The 17,905-nt window shown below is 51.6% G+C and overlaps 1 protein-coding gene across 12 annotated transcripts in view; it reads left to right on the top strand.

The window, feature by feature from the left end:
- magi1b (membrane associated guanylate kinase, WW and PDZ domain containing 1b) overlaps positions 1-2,450 on the top strand; it is a 37,758-nt gene extending 35,308 nt beyond the window's left edge. For all 12 annotated transcript variants that reach the window (XM_086116772.1, XM_086116768.1, XM_086116767.1 and 9 more), the window contains one exon: positions 679-2,450. In XM_086116772.1, coding sequence (XP_085972898.1) covers positions 679-1,853 — 1,175 coding nt within the window. In that variant the 3' untranslated portion in view covers positions 1,854-2,450. The remainder of the gene's footprint in view (positions 1-678) is intronic.
- The last annotated feature ends 15,455 nt before the right edge of the window (positions 2,451-17,905 follow it).

Below are 17,905 nucleotides of genomic sequence, written 5' to 3'. Positions count from 1 at the left end.
TCCACCAATCCTGGAATTCAACCGATTTTGACCGAGCGTCAAGCGTCCTTTGGGTCCTTGCTCTTGAGTCAGAGTCTTCCGCTCTCCCGCCTTGATAGGAGGAAGCGCTGTCGGAAAAACCGTGGCTAGCGCGTGCGGTGGCAGCACTTGGATCGAGCGTGTCACCGCTTGGTGGCCGACGCTCACTTGGGAGCAGGAATCTTAAAATGTCGCGATTGCGTCTTCGAGGACGCCCTACTCATTCTCGAGAGAACATGTTTTTGGAGCCTCGGCGGAGGTAACGGGCTAACGGTCCGACAGTCGAGCCGCCCACCTCGACCGCGGCGCCCGCGGCCTGCGCGTGAAATCCGAGCTTGCTTTGAGTGGCGTCCTCGCGGTGCATGACGCAGCAGCGCGGCTCAGCAACAAGCGGGCCCACGTGCGCCTCCAGAGGTGAACCCGAGTAGGTTCCAGGTTTGTTCCTGTTCACGTTGGCTTCACCTTTTCGAATGACGTGCCGCCGCCGCCGCCGCCACCACTGCCGCCTCCGCCGCCGCCGCCGGTGCCTTCTTTCTTTCGTTCCATCTGCCATCCTTGCCGGCCCCCTGCGCATCTCGCTTTCTCGCGGTCCTTCGCACGGTGGTTGTCGAGCACGTCATTTGAAGGCATGTCCGGTCTGAATGCGGCACTGTGTTGCAGACGGCACCCGTCGCGACAGCGGCGCAGCCTCAGGGCTACAAAACGCTGCGGAAGTGATTCCCGTGCCCTTCGACGAGCCGTCGGAGCAAAGCTACAAGCCAGAACCCCAAATCTCATCCCGGGCCAGGAAGGAGACCGCCCGCCACACTTCCGGCACCGGCAAGCACCGTTCACGTCACCGCCATCGCTCTCCTCACAAGAAAACCGGCACGGGAAAACACAAAAGGACAACGTCTCCCAGAAAGACCAACCTGTTAAAGAAGAAGAAGGATGAAAAGGCAAAATCCGGCCAGCGCCACCATTCCGGCGGGCGCCGCCACCGCTCTCCCGACAAGGGGTACAAGCGCTCGCGCAGCGCAGAGAACGCTCTGGACGGCCGTGGCGGGGGACGCCGCGGCAGTCGCTCCCCCGAAAGGCGGCGCGCCCACCGCTCTCGCCACCGCTCTCCTTACCGTTCTCGCCAGCGCTCGCCTCGCCGCTCGCCGCGCGGCTCGCCTCCCCGCTACAGGTCGCCCCCTCGCCACCGCTCCCCCGACCGCAGATACGGCTCGCCGCGGGCCGCCGGGCGGCGGGGCAACGAGAAGCCCGCCGCGGCCGAGGCGGTCTCGAGGGTGCCGCCGAGGTCTCCCGAACCGAGCCTGGCTTTCGAGGACAGCGTCTTGCGCGAGGCCCCCGCCCTGCTCCGCCTCAACAGGGAGGCCGGGGAAAAGCGCGCCGTGGTGAGCGACAGCCTCCTGACGAGGGCCTCGGCCTTTGGCGGCGGCGGCGGCGACGACAGTCTGCTGAGGGAAATTTCCCGCAACCCCAGAGACACCTACAGGAACGCCTCCCTGCCCAGAGTGCGCACGCCCGACTCCGACTCCGACTCGGCTTACCGCAGGTACACCTCGCTCCTGAGGGGGCGATCGCCCGGGAGGGCGAACGGGAACTACCCCGGCGGGGGATCGTCTCCGGAGCCGTACAGAACCCGCAGCCTCGGACGAGACATCTCCCCGATCGGAAGCCCCCCCAGAAGGCGAGACTCGGAGGACGAAGAGGACGACGACAACTTTGTGGCGGCCAGGGTGAGGGAGTACTACAGCACGCTCCGGAGCGACGCCAGTCGCTCCGCCAGGCCGCCGCTTCCGGAGCCCAAGAAGACCTACAAGGACAACCCCAGAGACCTGAGCATCTGATTGGACGGCAGCCCCTCCCATCGCAGCAAAGACGCGATTGGTCTGAAGCCGTCGGAAGCCGTTCAAAGCCGCCGGCGTCCACGCCGCGCTTGCGCGCAAATTTGGTCGGTTACTACCGAGACAAGACGGTGATTCGTTGGCTTTGTTTTCTCTTGAGGGTTTATTATTTCCCCCTTGATTCGGGTTGACATTCGACCCTTCGAATAATCCAGACTTTTCCATCAAATCTAAAAAAAAACATCCAAACAATGATGTGCCTAACAGTTCCACGACCAACCACTCGTTTGTTTTGTTTGATACTCGGCAGACATTTTGTGCCGAGCCAAAGGAAATGTTCCGCAAGGATCCTCATGGTGTGCATGTCTTGACTGGTCTCTCTCTCTCTCTCTCTCTTTCTTCAACCCCAGTCCCCGAGTGCCACTGTTTTATAGAGATTTCGCCAGACTATAGCACAAGCCTGCATTTGTTTGTACATTTTTGGACAGTTTGAGTATGTGTACATTCAGAGCTGATCATTCAAAATGAATGAAGGGGAAACTCAACGTTCAACTATAACAATGGTGATGGATGTTCAAATAAAATAATATATTCATCGGATGGTGTAAATGTCCTTCTTTTTTTCCCCCTTTCCCACCCACGAATCATTCGAGCGCGATTCTCTCCATAGATGTCAAGGTTTTGTTCGCCGATGTTGCCGTAGCGTGGCGGCGAGGTGACGTGGATGAAGTCGATTACCGGGATGTAATCCAGACAATTAGCAAGATATATTTCTTGATTGAGATTGAGGAATCTAGGATTTTATTTATTTTATTTTTTTATCGCCCCACCGCACCGAGGGAACATGTGCAGCGACTCGCACTACATTGTGCAAGCTTATGTTAAATTATTAATTATTTTCATTTTATATGTGAGCATTATATTCTTTTGTGTTACAGTTACCTAGGTTATATTCCGTTTAATAATTGCTTCAACAAGTTTATGTTGATAATGTCTGATTGGGGGCGGCCCGGTAGTCCAGTGGTTAGCACGTCGGCTTCACAGTGCAGAGGTACCGGGTTCGATTCCAGCTCCGGCCTCCCTGTGTGGAGTTTGCATGTTCTCCCCGGGCCTGCGTGGGTTTTCTCCGGGTGCTCCGGTTTCCTCCCACATTCCAAAAACATGCATGTCAGGCTGATTGGACGCTCTAAAATTGTCCCTAAGTGTGAGTGTGGGCGTGGATGGTTGTTCGTCTCTGTGTGCCCTGCGATTGGCTGGCAACTGATTCAGGGTGTCCCCCGCCTACTGCCCGGAGATGGCTGGGATAGGCTCCAGCACCCCCCGCGACCCTAGTGAGGATCAAGCGGTTCGGAAAATGGATGGATGGATGGATGTCTGATTGGTTGAAGGAAACCAGAAAGTGTTTGAGTTGATTGGTCGAAGGAAACCAGGAAGTGTTTGAGTTACCGGAAGAAAGTGTGATCTCGTTCGTTCGGGAGTTGCGGAGCAGACGTTGAAAAATAAAAGCCGCGTTCAAAGGATTCCATCTCTCCTTTTGCCCATTCTTGGAGTCAATTTACGATTGCATCACCCAACTTAAACCGACGTGTCGTCTGGTTTGCCTCGAGGCACTTTCAGCCACGAAAGAATTCGCGAGTCGGTCACGTCTGCGCCCTCCCGAATTCGTCGGCACCCCACCAATGAACAACGTTTGGAACCGGTCCGCGTGCCGGCGCGGCGCTCTTCCGATTTGATGGGCACCCAAGTCATGTCCCACGGCGCCACTCGGCGGCCAGAGGTAGTCATTGCGCTCTCCCTCCCAACCCCGGTCGAGGCGGCCGCCGGATCGCCTCGAAGCTGCCGGTCGTCCCCCGAGTTCCCGCGGCACACGTTCTCTCTCGTCGCAGTCACCAGCACTGTTCCCTGTAAGCATGATTTGTGAGCAAATGCGCACTGCCCCCTGCGTGTCTGCGCACAAAATATCTGAGCTGCGCACAAAGTAAAAATCCGACCAGTATTGAAAATAAAATAAATGCATAATTTATTCTGTATTATGCAACATGTGATTGGCTGTTCCAGGTTGTTATTTGACGCGATTCGCTCACGCATTTACGTCATGACGTTGTTCACCGCGGAAAGGTCTACTCTGTAAAACGTGCTGAGAAGCTAAAGTAGCAAGCGAGTTTTCGGAGGGAAAAAGTGTGGAGCGAATGGAAACTGGACTACCTCAAGCGTCACATTCAGCACAAAAGTCATTTGAATGCAGTCAAAATTGTACAACGATGCAAGATGGCAATGGGGATCGGTACGTGATTGGCAAAGAGCGCCAACGACCGAGAGAAGAGGAACGAGCTGTCCATCGTAAACAAATCCAACCCGGAACAAGTCAAAATCCTCATCGATAATGTTGTACGAGCCATCAAAATGAAGGCATCGATGCTGTCGGTACAACAAATGCACGACCACATGGCGACGAGTATGTGAGTATACCAGACAGTTGGCGAGGTAAAAACGATGCTTTTGAAGTTGTGGATTCAACAACCAATACAATAATACAGAATGAGACGATGTGCAGTGTTCAAGATGCAACTTGGCACACCCTTATAGTAGATGAGAGCAACAGACATAACGGTGCACAAAACGCTCGTCTTGTACGTTAAATACAGAGAGAAAAAAATAGTTTCAATCATTAAACTGCGTTTGGTGGAATAGTCCAGCTGACAACATGCACTGCTCAGGATATGTGCAGGCAATAACTCAGTTTTACTCCAAGCATGAAGTGGACATACCGACAATGGTTATGCTGACCTCCGATGGTGCCTCAGTAAGGGCACTGTCACATTGCAGTTCCTGGCAGTTCATGCTTTGCCATAATTGATACAAACCTTTGTAAAAACAGCTATGTTAATATGCTACACTTTTGGTGACATGACTTTTGAGTTTTTCACTGAAAGCGGACAAACACACTTAATAAATAAGTCATTTGATAGAAACTGTTGCCATAATTGTATTGTTTTAATTGAAACATGCAACTTGAATGTATATGATGCGTATGTCCGCTTTCATCTTGAACCGCTTCAAACAACAAAGCGTATGAGGGAAAAGTGGTTACGATTGCACAACTCTCCGCGTTTTTATGGTATGTGTTGTGTTTATTATTTACTTTATGTTAACTGCGCTTTCAATCAGGATGTATTGTATACGACACTGCGTGACCACAATTTGCATGGCGCATGTTGCTCACAGTGGTCCATGGGACCGCTCGGGGTGTTTGTGTGTTTGCTCAGACACCAAAAAAAAAATTAGAGGGAACATTGGTCACGAGGGCGAGTGACGTCACGCTCTGAGCTGTCCAAAAAGGCCAAAGCGGTCAGGATGGAGATGCCGAACTCGGGGAAATCCTGCCATAGAGCTCAGTTCGGAATGAGAGCTCTCTGGCTTCATATTTGTCTTTATCGCATCAAACGCAAATCTTTGGAGCGTGTAGCAAAACGGCACTCGATCTGACGGCTGTCATGACTTGTGGTGGGGCGTCCAGTCGAGCGGACTTGGAAAAAGTGACCAAATGGGCTGCGACTCACCTTGATGAGGATCTCTCCGAGCCACGGAGTCTGGAGTGGTTTTGGAATAACCTGTCGCGATGTGCGATTTTTTTGTTTTTGTTCCGGCCAAGCGCCACTGCTGACATCTGCACAGGAAGAAGTACTTATTGTACGAAAGGGCTGTAATAGAACAACAAGGAGGGAGGGATTGGCCGTAAATTGGGAGTGAGTTTACTCCCTTGGGAACATTGGAAACGACGTGGACCAGAACAGGAAGAACAACCAGTCGCACTTCCTGCCTTACTTTGTGCCAAAAGGGCTGATTGCTACCTTTTCTTGAGCAATACCGCTCAGCAAGTGCTGACGCCCACCTGTAATGAGTAGTGGGAGGTGTGTGTGTGTGTGTGTGTGCGCGCACACTCCTTCCACGAATTCTTCACCGCATCCTCCGAGTAAGGAACAGTGAGTAAGCACGCGTGTGAGAACACGAGCAAACTTTGGAGCAAGTACCGAATGAGGCGTAGGAGTGCGAGGCTGTGTGGAAGTTGCTTCACGAGAGGAAAGGTGAGCCCCATCCTGCGCGGGACAATGCGGCGCACGTCTGCGGGACACCCAGCCAGTTGAGAAAGCTGGCCGTGTTGTACGTGTCCAATAATAATAGTTTTCGGCGAAATGTCCCGCCCCCCCCCCCCCCCCACCTGATCTCTCACGGCACACCCGCGTGCCGCCGCAGCACAGAGGCTGGGAATGCCCGGTCCCGGTGCCTTTGGGATCATCGGAAAGAGGGCCGGGCCGACCCGGTTTGCGGGTCTTTGGGACAACGGTTCGGGTCGCACGGCACGAACATGAAGCTCAGCGCGGCGGTCGTGTGGGAAAATGGCAGCGAGCGTGCTCCGCGACCCCTGCGGCCTGCTCCGGGGGGGTGGGAGCCCAGAGGATGCCTCGCAGAACATAGTTTGCTCTGAATTTTGCACGTGATTTCGGAGCGAGTCGCTTCGTAGCATACGCCGGGTGGTCCTATTTCGGTCCGTGACGGAAGTCGGTCTCGTTCGATGAGAGCCTCGTGTATTGTGCGCGACCAGTCCAAAAGTTCTTCCCAACAAGCACCAGTACAAGAAATACAAGTGGCCTTCTTTCAATTCAAGTCATGTCCGTGCAAATGCGTGCGCCTCCGGCCCTTGGCAGCCCACCTCCTTTGGACTTGGTCAGATAAAATGCAGGACCACCCCCCCCCCCCCCCCCTCCATCTGACCTTTCGACCCAAACGTCGGACAGAAGTAGTCAGAGGTTATCACGAGGTGCTATCTGAGCACTTTAAGCCTTGACCGAACGGGCGCCCCCACAGACTGAGAGTTGTCAAATAAGCCGCCCCACGCTGACTCAGCGCCCCCCCCCGCACCCACGCTTACACGGCTGGGGCCAAGTCCCCCTTGAGTACGAACAGAGCCCCTACCCCCAGACCTAACTGTAATGGGACGTGTGTGCTTTTTTTGCGTGTGTGTGGTTTGCTTGACGGGCCTTTTTCAGCTCCCCTTTGACCTTGATGTGATTCCATCCAATGCAAAGGCCTTTGACACGCAAATCCCCGACACACTTTTGATACTTGCCAGAAGCCCTCAGATGTTTTGGCAAACGAGTAGTGACGGGAAGAAAAAAAAACAAAAACTGAGCTGCTATGCATCGCGGCGAGACAAAAAGGCGTGGGCGAAATTCACTCGGTGGGATTGTCACGTTTTGTTGAACGACATATCAAGCTGAATGATGTCTGGTCGGTTGAAATACGTCTTAAGCATAACAGCGTGTCGAAGGGGAAAAAAAAAAAAACGATGGACAGACTGGGAAAACAGGTGAGGTTGAATGTGAGCGATCAGCAAGACCGCAGCGTTGAGGAGTCCATTCTTTCAAAAAAACAACAAAACAAAATGATTCTCATTGACCAGTGAGGTCCGAGGAAAATCGTCCTCCTCTCTGTCGTTGGTCTGTTTTTTCACAGTGGAGATCGTTTTGAACCGCAGTATACCGTATTGGCCCGAATATAAGACGGCCCTGATTATAAGACGACCCACTCTTTTTCAAGTTTGAAAACAGACTTTTTGAACACCAAATTAATTTTCATACAGAAAATAATTTCAGTACACGTGAAACAAATGATTCTAACAATATATTTGAGAGAAAAAGCATGTTATTTTGCCTCATTCAAATCTTAATATCTGAACATTTAATTTAATTTCAATATGTCAACTAAAATGCAATCACAGTCGTAAATGAATGGCTTCTGGTTTTTGAAATGTAAATTACATCATAACTTCTCAGCTGCCGGTTAACCTGGCCGATCTTCGACCCACTCTTCTCCAGATTGTCGCTACGTTTCTCCATTTTCTGTTATCTCTTCTATTATTTTCTAATCTTTTCTTTCTTACCACTGTTTTTATTTTTCTTCTTCGTGCTACCGCTATTTTTATTTTTATTCTTTGTGACAGGGGTTCACTTTGGCCTGGGGAGTCACGTTCAGCATTCGCTTCAATGATATCTGGCGCCATCTAGCGTCAAGTCAAGTCAAGTCAAGTCAACAGTATTTATAGAGCACTTTCAAACAGCCATCGCTGCATACAAAGTGCTGTACATGGAGCAATTTAACATGCACAATAAACAGTAAGACAAATCGGTAATAAAGGCGGTAGAAAGCACCAAACAGTAAAACCAAGAACAAATCTAAGTCATGCTGAGTCGAATGCCAAAGAATACAAGTGAGTTTTGAGGAGGGTTTTGAAGATGGGCAGCGAGGAGGCTTGCCGAATGTTTAGTGGGAGGTCATTCCAGAGAGAGGGACCAGCAACAGAAAAGGCTCGATCCCCTCTGAGCCTCAGTTTAGTTCTTGGTACTTCTAATAAAGTCTGGTCCACAGACCTGAGGCGCCGGGCAGGTGTGTAGGGGCGGATGAGCTCAGAGAGGTAAGGTGGCGCGAGATTATTCAGAGATTTGAAAACAAATAAGAGGATCTTGAAAATAACTCTAAAATGAATGGGGAGCCAGTGAAGGGATGCCAGAGTAGGAGTTATGTGCTCCCTCTTACGAGTACCAGTCAAGAGGCGAGCGGCGGCATTCTGGACCAGCTGAAGGCGCTTAATGGAGGACTGGCTGACTCCAAAGTAAAGGGCATTGCAGTAATCGAGCCGGGATGTGACAAAGGCATGAATTACTGTCTCAAAGTGTTCATGTGAGAGGAGAGGTTTTATTTTGGCCAGCTGTCTAAGGTGAAAGAAGCTGGATTTAACAACGGCACCAATTTGCCGATCGAGTTTGAAATCACTGTCCAGTTTAAGGCCCAAGTTTGAGACTGTTGACTTAAGATAAGGAGACAGGGGGCCCAAGTCTACAGGATGGAATGTACAAGGGCCACTGGGACCAAACAATATCACCTCTGTCTTCTTTTCATTGAATCTCAAGAAATTTTGTGCCATCCAGGTTTTGATTTCTTCCAGACAGGATAGGAGTGGCCTTAATGAGAAGGCGTCTTTCTTGCTCAGTGGGACATAGATCTGGCAGTCATCTGCATAGCAGTGGAAGGGAATACCATGTTTCCTTAAGATGGAACCCAATGGGAGCAGATACAGCGAGAACAGCAGAGGCCCCAGAATTGAGCCCTGTGGAACACCACATGACAGGGGAGCAGTGCGTGACTCAGAGCAGCCAAGGCTGACACAGAAGGTTCTGTCAGCTAAATAGGACCTAAACCACTCAAGAGCACTGCCGCCAATGCCCACCAAGTGCTGCAAACGAGACAGCAGAATACTGTGATCCACTGTATCAAATGCTGCAGTTAAGTCCAATAAAACTAGACACACGTGGTCTCCAGAGTCATTTGCCAGGAGGATGTCATTAGAAACGCGTAACAGGGCTGACTCCGTGCTATGCATCGTCTTGAAACCTGACTGGAAGACCTCCAAGATGTTATGTTCATCCAAGAAAATTTTCAACTGCATGTGCACGACTTTTTCCAGAATTTTGGAAATGAAAGGCAGCTTGGAAATGGGCCTGAAACTTGACAGCACATCTGGATCAAGGCCAGCTTTCTTGATCAAGGGTTGGACCACAGCATGTTTAAACTGTTGGGGAACTACACCAGAAGAGAGGCTGCTGTTGATGATATCCAAGACTGATGCGCCAACACTCGGGAGAACCTCCTGAAAGAAGTGCGGGGGAAGAGAGTCGCAAGGGGAGCCAGATGGCTTTGTCTGGCGAACTACATCCTCCAAAAGCGCCAAGGACACAGTTTCAAAAGAATTTAGCACAGCTGAACATGGAACATGGACAGAGGGGTCAGATGCGGTATTTGAGACCGGAGTCCTAGCTGTAGAGACCTTACCAATGAAAAACTGAAGGAATCTGTTGCACATCTCGGGTGAAGAATCCGAGCAAGTAGGCAGAGGGGGTTTGAGTACAGAATCTATTGTTTTAAATAGTGCGCGTGGGTTGTGACGGTTAGCTTGAATAAGGTCCGACAGATATTCTCGTCGTGAATGGGTATAATGCCTAGACCCCGAATATAAGACGACCCCGACTTTTTCAGTCTTATTTCAATGCAAAAAACAGGCTCCCAAATTCTGACGCGTCCAACCTTGGCAAGTTGGACTCTGGAGGAAAATGGCCATTTTGCCAAAGGGCAGAAGAAATAGCAGCAAGCTTTTATTTTGCATCTGACATTTCAACTCGTCATCTGTCTCATAGCGGGTTTCGTCACACGGTCAGGCACAACGTTAGACTCCAAATCACCCACTTGTCCCCCTTAAGCTCTGTTGAAAAGCTTCTCCTCATGCGGTCTGCTGAAATTCCTTCTCGGCTCTCTCGTCCTCGGCCACAGCTCCGGCTTCTTTTCTACCTCCACGCCAGAAAAGATGTTTCGAAGATGTCATCTAGGTGGAAGCGATATCTGATGCTGAGTAACTGTCAGCTCAGTTTTTTTGTTTTTTTTGTTTTTGTCCCCCCCCCCCCCTCCCCTCCTGTGTTGCCTGCCTTCCGGTGCAATTTCTCATCAAGATTTGAATGACCGAACAAAATGCGTTTGTTCAAAGCACCGAGCTTTGCATCAGTTTTGCCCCCGCCTACCGTTGGCCCTCGCTTTCAGAGGAAAGCGTCGAGTGACGAGGCGCAGACGAAGGGGCGGAGACCAAAGCTTCGGCCGTCAGTGGTTGAGACGCCGCTGGCGCTAATTCTCGCAAATCTGACAGCTCCGAAAGGTCACGCTGGAATGCGCAAGACCGTCAGGTTTCGAAATTCTTTGGAAATCTGTTCAGTTGAACAATATCTTCTCGTAATGGGCTCAATACATCCTTTGAACTCTGGGAAGCGACGATCCATTTTCCCACGAGACAATTTTTGCTTCATTGGTTTGTTCATGCGCGCTCATAAATGACGATGGCAGCAAATCGCCCCCGCTTAGCACCGGTTGTTGTCGTTGTTCTCTGCGATCGTCACAGGGAAATGGAGAGCAGTCGTCGGAGAAAAGAAATGCCGTTTGCTTGCGTGCATCTTGGCAGAGCACATCTGGTGTCCCCCCCCCCCCGCCCTCCCTAGCTTCAACATCCTGAATATGACCTGAGCTGGAAGCGATTTGTTCACCGGCAGCGCTGTCGCTGCTGCCAGAAGGAACGGGGGTGGGACCCGGGCGAGGGAGCCGATGTTTCTTGTTTCTTGTAAAAGGGGAAGCTGAGTGCACAGAGTTCATCTGGCTTTCAAGATCGCTTGGTCACGAGTGGGACGGTTTTGACCTCTTGGGTTCTCTTGCTGGAATTCGATTGCCATCAAAAACAAAGCTCGTCTGTAGTCTTTGAGACGGTACGCTTGGATTTTTTTTGCTGCTCATTACAGAGCACGTCCATCCATCCCGACGCCCGTCAAAGTTTGATGTCGTGCGCGTACTTGCCGGGGTGACGCCGCGCCAACCCGCCCCAGCGGACGACTTTGGGCGAGAGGGCCGGCGCGGAGGCCGCCGCCCGTTCGGACGTCATCATTTTGAGGAAAGACGCTGCCGAGACATGAGAAAGCATGCGGCGGCTCGGGCGTCGTTCCGCTCCGTTTCTTTGCGGCCAAAGGAGATTTGTGTCGCTACGTGCGGCGCAACCTGAGCTCGTTGATAAGTCTCACGCATGAGATGCGTGGTTCCATCTGGCATCTTTCGCCATTTCCTGCTCATGGACGGAATACAAGAAATATACTCTTGTCGAGAATGAGCACGAATCGGAGAATTGCCGAGAAGTGGAAATGCATTTGACAATGTTTAGGAGACTGACCGATTTAGCTCTCAAAGGAAATCCATTCAAAGCTTCTCCACTTACTGAGTACGCCTCTTGCCTTGAGTAGCGGTCAGAAAATAATTAGCAGTGAGGAGAGAACATACAGTCTGTCCCCGCGAAGAAGAATTGCTTGGCTTCTTTCAAGATTCCCAAGTGGTTTGGGGTCATCTTTTTTTTTTTTTTTTTTTTTTTTTAAGGTGGGCGTTTTGTCAGTCTCCAGAGTCTCCTTTTTCCTTGAACTAGCATTGCTCAATAGCCCAAACTTGGCTCAATGTCAGAAAGGTTGACTGAAGTTTTCGATGAATCCACATCAGACAGACACACCATTGCTCATCCGAAAGCAGCTCTTGACTCTAGCCGGCAATTAGTTTGCTCTCTGACCAGATAAAAAGCTGAAGCTGAAGGTTTTAAAAGCCTTGAAGCGACGAGTAGGAAGTGATATAATTAGCGTCATCTGCGTTCTATCAGAACGACAGAAAATGTCTTGCACCCATTGGAGCCATGTGGTGTGTCGCGTGTGTGTGTGCAGCGTTCAAATAGTGACGCAAGTGACCTCAAATCATCCCAGGTGACTTTTTTTTTTGTGTGTGTGTGCGCTCGACTTTGCCACATGTGTGGAATGCGGATATTTTTGGGTTCCTGCGTAGCACAGCTGACTTGGCAAAGTCACATAAAAGCGGTCTCTTCCAAGGGCCATTTGCGGTGTTTTTATGCATTTTAATAATGTGACAGAGGTTAGCGTTGGCTCTGTGGAACGCTCTCCCATTGTGGCTTAACGCCGGATCAAGACTCAAGCCGGGAGACCGCGCGCATCTTATTGTGTGTTTTCCGCCGCTTCCGACTCCATCTCAATTTGAGTTGAACAAAATGACGGCATTTGCTTCACAATTCCGGGCATTCTCTTTCGCCAATAAGCACGGAATTAGGCTCAGGGAATGAGAGCGGGCTAGATTTGGAAGCCAATCGCACGAGCGGGACGACCAACGCCGAGTATGTTTCCGGCATCCGATATTTGACCACTCCGAACGATATTCCCTGCGCGACGCAAGTAACGGCAAATGCGGCCCCCCGAGTCCTCCGGCACGCTGCGCCATTTGTGATCTTCAAACTTGGAGTGTTGGCAACGCATTGCTCGTCGCCCCTCGTGTGCTTCCTCGGACGCAATAAAAAAAAGAAAAAGACGACATTGAGTGTTTTTGAGCCCGATGGGAATGACCACACGTCGGCATGAGTGGAGCCCGTAAAAAAGTCCGAGTGCATTTCTTTTCTTCGTTGAGGCCAAGCGAGTTCACGGATCCGATTGATTCGAGTCCCTCCTCCGCGTGCGGCCAGTGGAGCAGCTGCAGATGGCTTGTTTCATGAAACCCAAACGGGATCCCTCTCTGCTGCGCGTTTAGTATACAAACTATAAACGACCCTCGTGAAAGGGGCGAAAATAGCGTCGGCAGGATGTCCGACAGACTGCGAGCCAGCGACGGAGAGAGCGCGACGCGCAAACCCGCGGGGCCAGGAGAGCGAAAGGAACCGCCGAGTTGTTTGAAGGGGGGGGGGGGGGGCTTCTTGAGACGTCTGCGATCGGGTGAGAAGCCCTCTCGTGTGCTGCGACAACACCGTCATATCAGCGGCAGGCATTCGGACGAAGCGGCGAATAAAAAAGCCAAGTCCAATGACGTCGGCGTGTGGCGGTGAACTCGGATATCAACCGAATATTGTCGTTTGCCAATCACGTTCAACCGATCCTGAACTGAGTACGCGACAAAGACGAGATGGTCCTGCTTGAATCGGATCAAAGTGAAAGTTTTTAGCAAAGAATCGGGAACTTTGAATTTGATGGCTGCAACACAATCACCAAAAAGTTGGGACGGGGTCGTATTCGCCACTCTGTTCCATCACCTTTTCCTTTCACAACATTCGATCAACGTTTGGCAACGGCGGACAGTAATTGCTCTTCAGCTTTGTGGCCGCCATTCTTTTCCATACTTGATGTCCAGCTTCTGACTTTCGACAGTCCGGGATCTCCGTATTTGAGGCTTCATAATGCGCCGCGCCTTTTCAATGGGAGACGGGTCAGGACTGCAGGCGGGCCAGTCTCGTCATGGCGCTCTTTCACTCCCCATCCACGTGCGTAACGGAGTTTTTTTGCTGCCCTCCAGCACAGGCTAAACTCGCTGATCGGGCTTGCTCATACAGTCGGTTTGATGTTTGCGGCGTGTTCAGATTTGCTTTCCCAGGCCTTCCTTTCCCCCACCGATGCGAAACTCGGGCCGTTCTGAAGAGACAGCTGTTGAGGTTTACAGCTCTAAAGGGGGCTGCTTTTTCCTCCTTGAAACGAGCCTCTCCGCTTCGTATTATTCGAGTGCGTTTGCCAGACCTTCAATTCACTGTCCGTGAGCTGCCAATAAACTCAATCCAGTTGTCGGAGAGGAGCGCGTCTGCGTCGAGCCCGACCCAAGCGGCGTTCCTCACCAGTCTTGACGCCGAGCGCCCTTCGCGGGCCCGTCTTCTTCGGAGCCTGGCCGCGATATTGTTCGACATGCCGTAACCAGATACCTGATGGAAGCGCTTGCTCTTTGACCGACTCGTGTCAAAAACAGAGCCTCCTCCCAAACGCAGCCCCAAAAGTGTGGCTTTGAGCCGCTTCGCGCTCGGCAAATCGCATGCTGCTTCCCTCGTTTAGCGCCGTGTTTGGTGTCAAAGTTTGCATTCCTGTCATATTAAAACGTCCTTGTGCAGATGTTTGCTTTTTTTTTTTTTTCCTTCCTGGGGCGGTACTGAAAGTGAGTGATTAACAATTGTGCTACCACACATGGTTGTGATTAATTTCCATGCGAGTTAGGCACGGTTGATTTAAAACCGTATGCTCGCTGTGTCTCCGCCAGACAATGGGGAGAAAAAAAAAAAAAAAACGAAACAGGACTCTGGACTGAGAGCAATTTGGGTGATGAGTGATCGCTCGTGAAATCAAGAGGTAAAGGCGATCGCTCGTTGAGCAACTTTAGCGATCGTTCCGTTGATTTTCAAAAGAGAAAATGCGAGTCGTCAATGTTGTTAAAAGTGACGCCGTTTGTCATTTTTTTGGGGATTCCGCGAGTGTGCCAGTGTAGAAATTCGCAACAGTCAACAAACAAGCGGCGACTTTGCTTCGACGGGCAGGATGCAGTTCAAATAATTTGGACTTTGAAACTCGTGACCCGCGGCTGCTGTGGACCCCCCCCGCTCACCGGCAGCTCCAATGCCGTCGCACGCTAACGCGTGCGTTCCCGTCAGCCTGAGTGAGCTTGTTGGGGATCTTCTTAGTCCGCGTTGACCCATTTACGCAGCGGGCTTCCCTCCCGGCGGGACTCGGGCGGACATTTGCCACAAAATGGAGGCCGTTGACCCGGAACGCCGCCGATGCAACGAGAAAGGAGAAAGCCATCGCATTTTCCAAGCGCGGGGGTGTACGCGTTGACGCCGGACAATGTGAAGATGGGCAAGGTGTCAGTTTTTGTGCTCTGCGTTCGAGAGCGAGAGAAAGCGTTTGTACTGCATCCCATCAGTCAACCGAGCGGGGATTTTCACCCCCAACTCATGAGCTTGCACGCCACGTGTGCGTGTTGCGAGGAAGGCCGTGCCTTTTCACAAGTAAAGGCAATGACTCACCGAGCACTCTCGTGTTGTAAACACGAGAGTGTTCCTGGAAGCCCCGAAGGGCTCCCAGGAACTCCGGGGATGCCCGCGTCTCGCGCGAGCGCCGTCCCTCATCCCGAAGGCGACGCCACCCTGCGCTCGAGCCGACAAATTTCATCTCCGTCACGTCCGCGTGCCGCTGAGCCGCAGGGAGACGAAGAATGCGCAAAGCGTTCCGACGCGGCTGGCCGGGAGCCGCCGACAGCCGTTTTAGCGCTCGGGCGGGGACCTCCGGGACCCCCGTTTGCGCCGCGCGAGCTGTTCGAATGCGCCCATTGCTCTTCGGACGTTGCGCCGTTCAAGGCCAACTCACGAGTGCATTCGGAGCGCCGGCATTCCGGATGCTCGAGCTCCGAAGCGCCCTTATTTTTTTTTCCGTGACCTCTTTGGAACAACATCAATGTTGGAGGCAATGTCAAATACTTGGGCTCCAACTTGGTGCGGAGAGATATTCACTTGAGCACGAGTTCAATTGAGTGGGCCAAGAGCGTCAGCTTGGGTGGGGCGGCTGAGAGGGAGTGAGAAGAGATTTGGAAAGCTCCACAATTAAAGTGCATGTCTTTGAAATCCCGCGCCGGGCCGGGCCGGGCCGGGCTCGGCCACTTCATTCAAGCTTTCCGCTCCCTGCGGACCGATGATCTGATCAGGAGGGGAAGTGAAGTTTACACTGATGAGAACTGCCCTGAATGATGTCGCTGACACACAAGTGAGGGGGGGGGGGCTGACTCTGATGACCTCGGTGACCAATGAGAGCACACACACAACTGTAATGACTTCCCTATTGAGAAACAAGGAGGGGAGTGTGGTGGTGAACTCGGATATAAACCGAATACAATCATTTGCCAATCATGCTCGACCGACATTGAACCGAGTACACGACAAAGACGAGATGGTTCTGCTTGAGACGGATCAACTTGAAAGTTTTTAGCAAAGAATCAGAAAGTTTGTGTTGCAGCCATCAAATTCAATCACCTAAAAGTTAGGACGGAGTCATAGTCACCACTCCGTTCCATCACCTTTTCCTTTCACAACATTCGATCAACGTTTGGCAACGGCGGACAGTAATTGCTCTTCAGCTTTGTGGCCGCCAGTCTTTTCCATACTCAATGTCCAGCTCCTGACGTTCGACAGTCCGGGCTCTCCGTATTTGAGGCTTCATAATGCGCCGCGCTTTTTCAATAGGAGACGGGTCTGGACTGCAGGCAGGCCAGTCTCGTTATGGCGCTCTTTCACTCCCGAGCCACGTGCGTAACGGGGTTCGGCCTGGTCTTGCTGAAAGGAGCAACAAGGACGGGAGGCGGCTGCCGGTGACGTTTGGAGTCCCGTCGATCTCCTTGCCACATTGCTTCCCGAACAAATGGCAATCCAAGAGTAAATGTGAAATATTTACTCTTCCGAAGAAATCAAGCGTGCTGTTGAAACTGTGGTTGTGCGATGGCGATTTTTAAGGACAACCACTTGACATTATTTCAATGAGCGATTTCCCCCATTTGTTTTTTGTTTTACATTTTTTGAACAAACACATTAAAATATTTTATGGTGAGTTCGAGAAACGATGCATCCATTGAGCTTAAAAAAAAATACTTGTCAACATACATTTTGGTAGCGAGTGATTGCGGTGTTCGGGCACGTTTCGTTTGCCTTCGTGACGCGTTTAGACTGCCCCCGGCGCCACCAATCCATGGCAACCGAGGAGGGACATCTTCCATTGCGGTCAGCGACGAAAGAGCCATTTGAACCCGTGTCATGAAAGAAACTGCGGGAGCCAACAAAGCTGCGCACGTCTAAAACGAACAGCAAGTTTATTTGCTTTGATGTCTTTCGATTTCTGCCGCAAAGACCCGTTGAACGGGAAACAAGATGTCGGATGTGGCCGTTGTATTTTCCCTCCAAAATGAGCAAATACGATTCAAAACTTTGAGTTCGAATACCACGATATGATCCAAAGCCGCGGTTCCGTATGAATCCAGCAAGAGAACAAAAGAGCGAGGCGACTTCCCAAACGGCGTCAATGTACTCCGTCGAGATGGCGTCCGTGCATTTGACCCGTAAACACCTCCTACTTGCCAGCCGTTGTCAAACGTGCGGGAACGCTCGACGGCCTTCGAGTAAACGTCGCCGTCGAGAGAGCGCCGCTGGCGAGGTAGCCCGCTACTCCACCCGGATCATACAGACCCTCCGTCGGGATTAGCGCGTGCGTGGCGGCGGACGCTTGTCGGGTCGGCGGTGCCGCAGAAGAGCCCGTTCTTTGATCCCCCCAAATAACAAAGCACCTCCAAAGGCGCGCACGCAGGCTGTTTTGTCCCACCGCCGAGGGGGCTACGCTAGCCGGTAAAGTCACGAGCACGATCCCCCCTCAATCCCTTTTCCAGCACGTGATAACCCGAAGCACTCCCGTATATGGCTCCGCCGCCCGCCGCTTTGCATTTTCGATGAGGTCCCCCGCCATGCTAAAACGGTCACCCGAGGGCAGCTCTTTTCTCTTTGGCCCCCTACTTGACTGTCACGGTTTACCGGGTTCAGCCCAAACTTTTGAAAGTGCGTTCTTCTCCCTTGATTTGAATTTCTGATG

Source organism: Hippocampus guttulatus, chromosome 8, assembly GCF_054856545.1.
Source record: "Hippocampus guttulatus isolate MCC_2025c chromosome 8, RoL_Hgut_1.0, whole genome shotgun sequence".
NCBI lineage: Eukaryota > Metazoa > Chordata > Actinopteri > Syngnathiformes > Syngnathidae > Hippocampus > Hippocampus guttulatus.
This window is presented reverse-complemented; position numbering and strand designations above follow the sequence as displayed.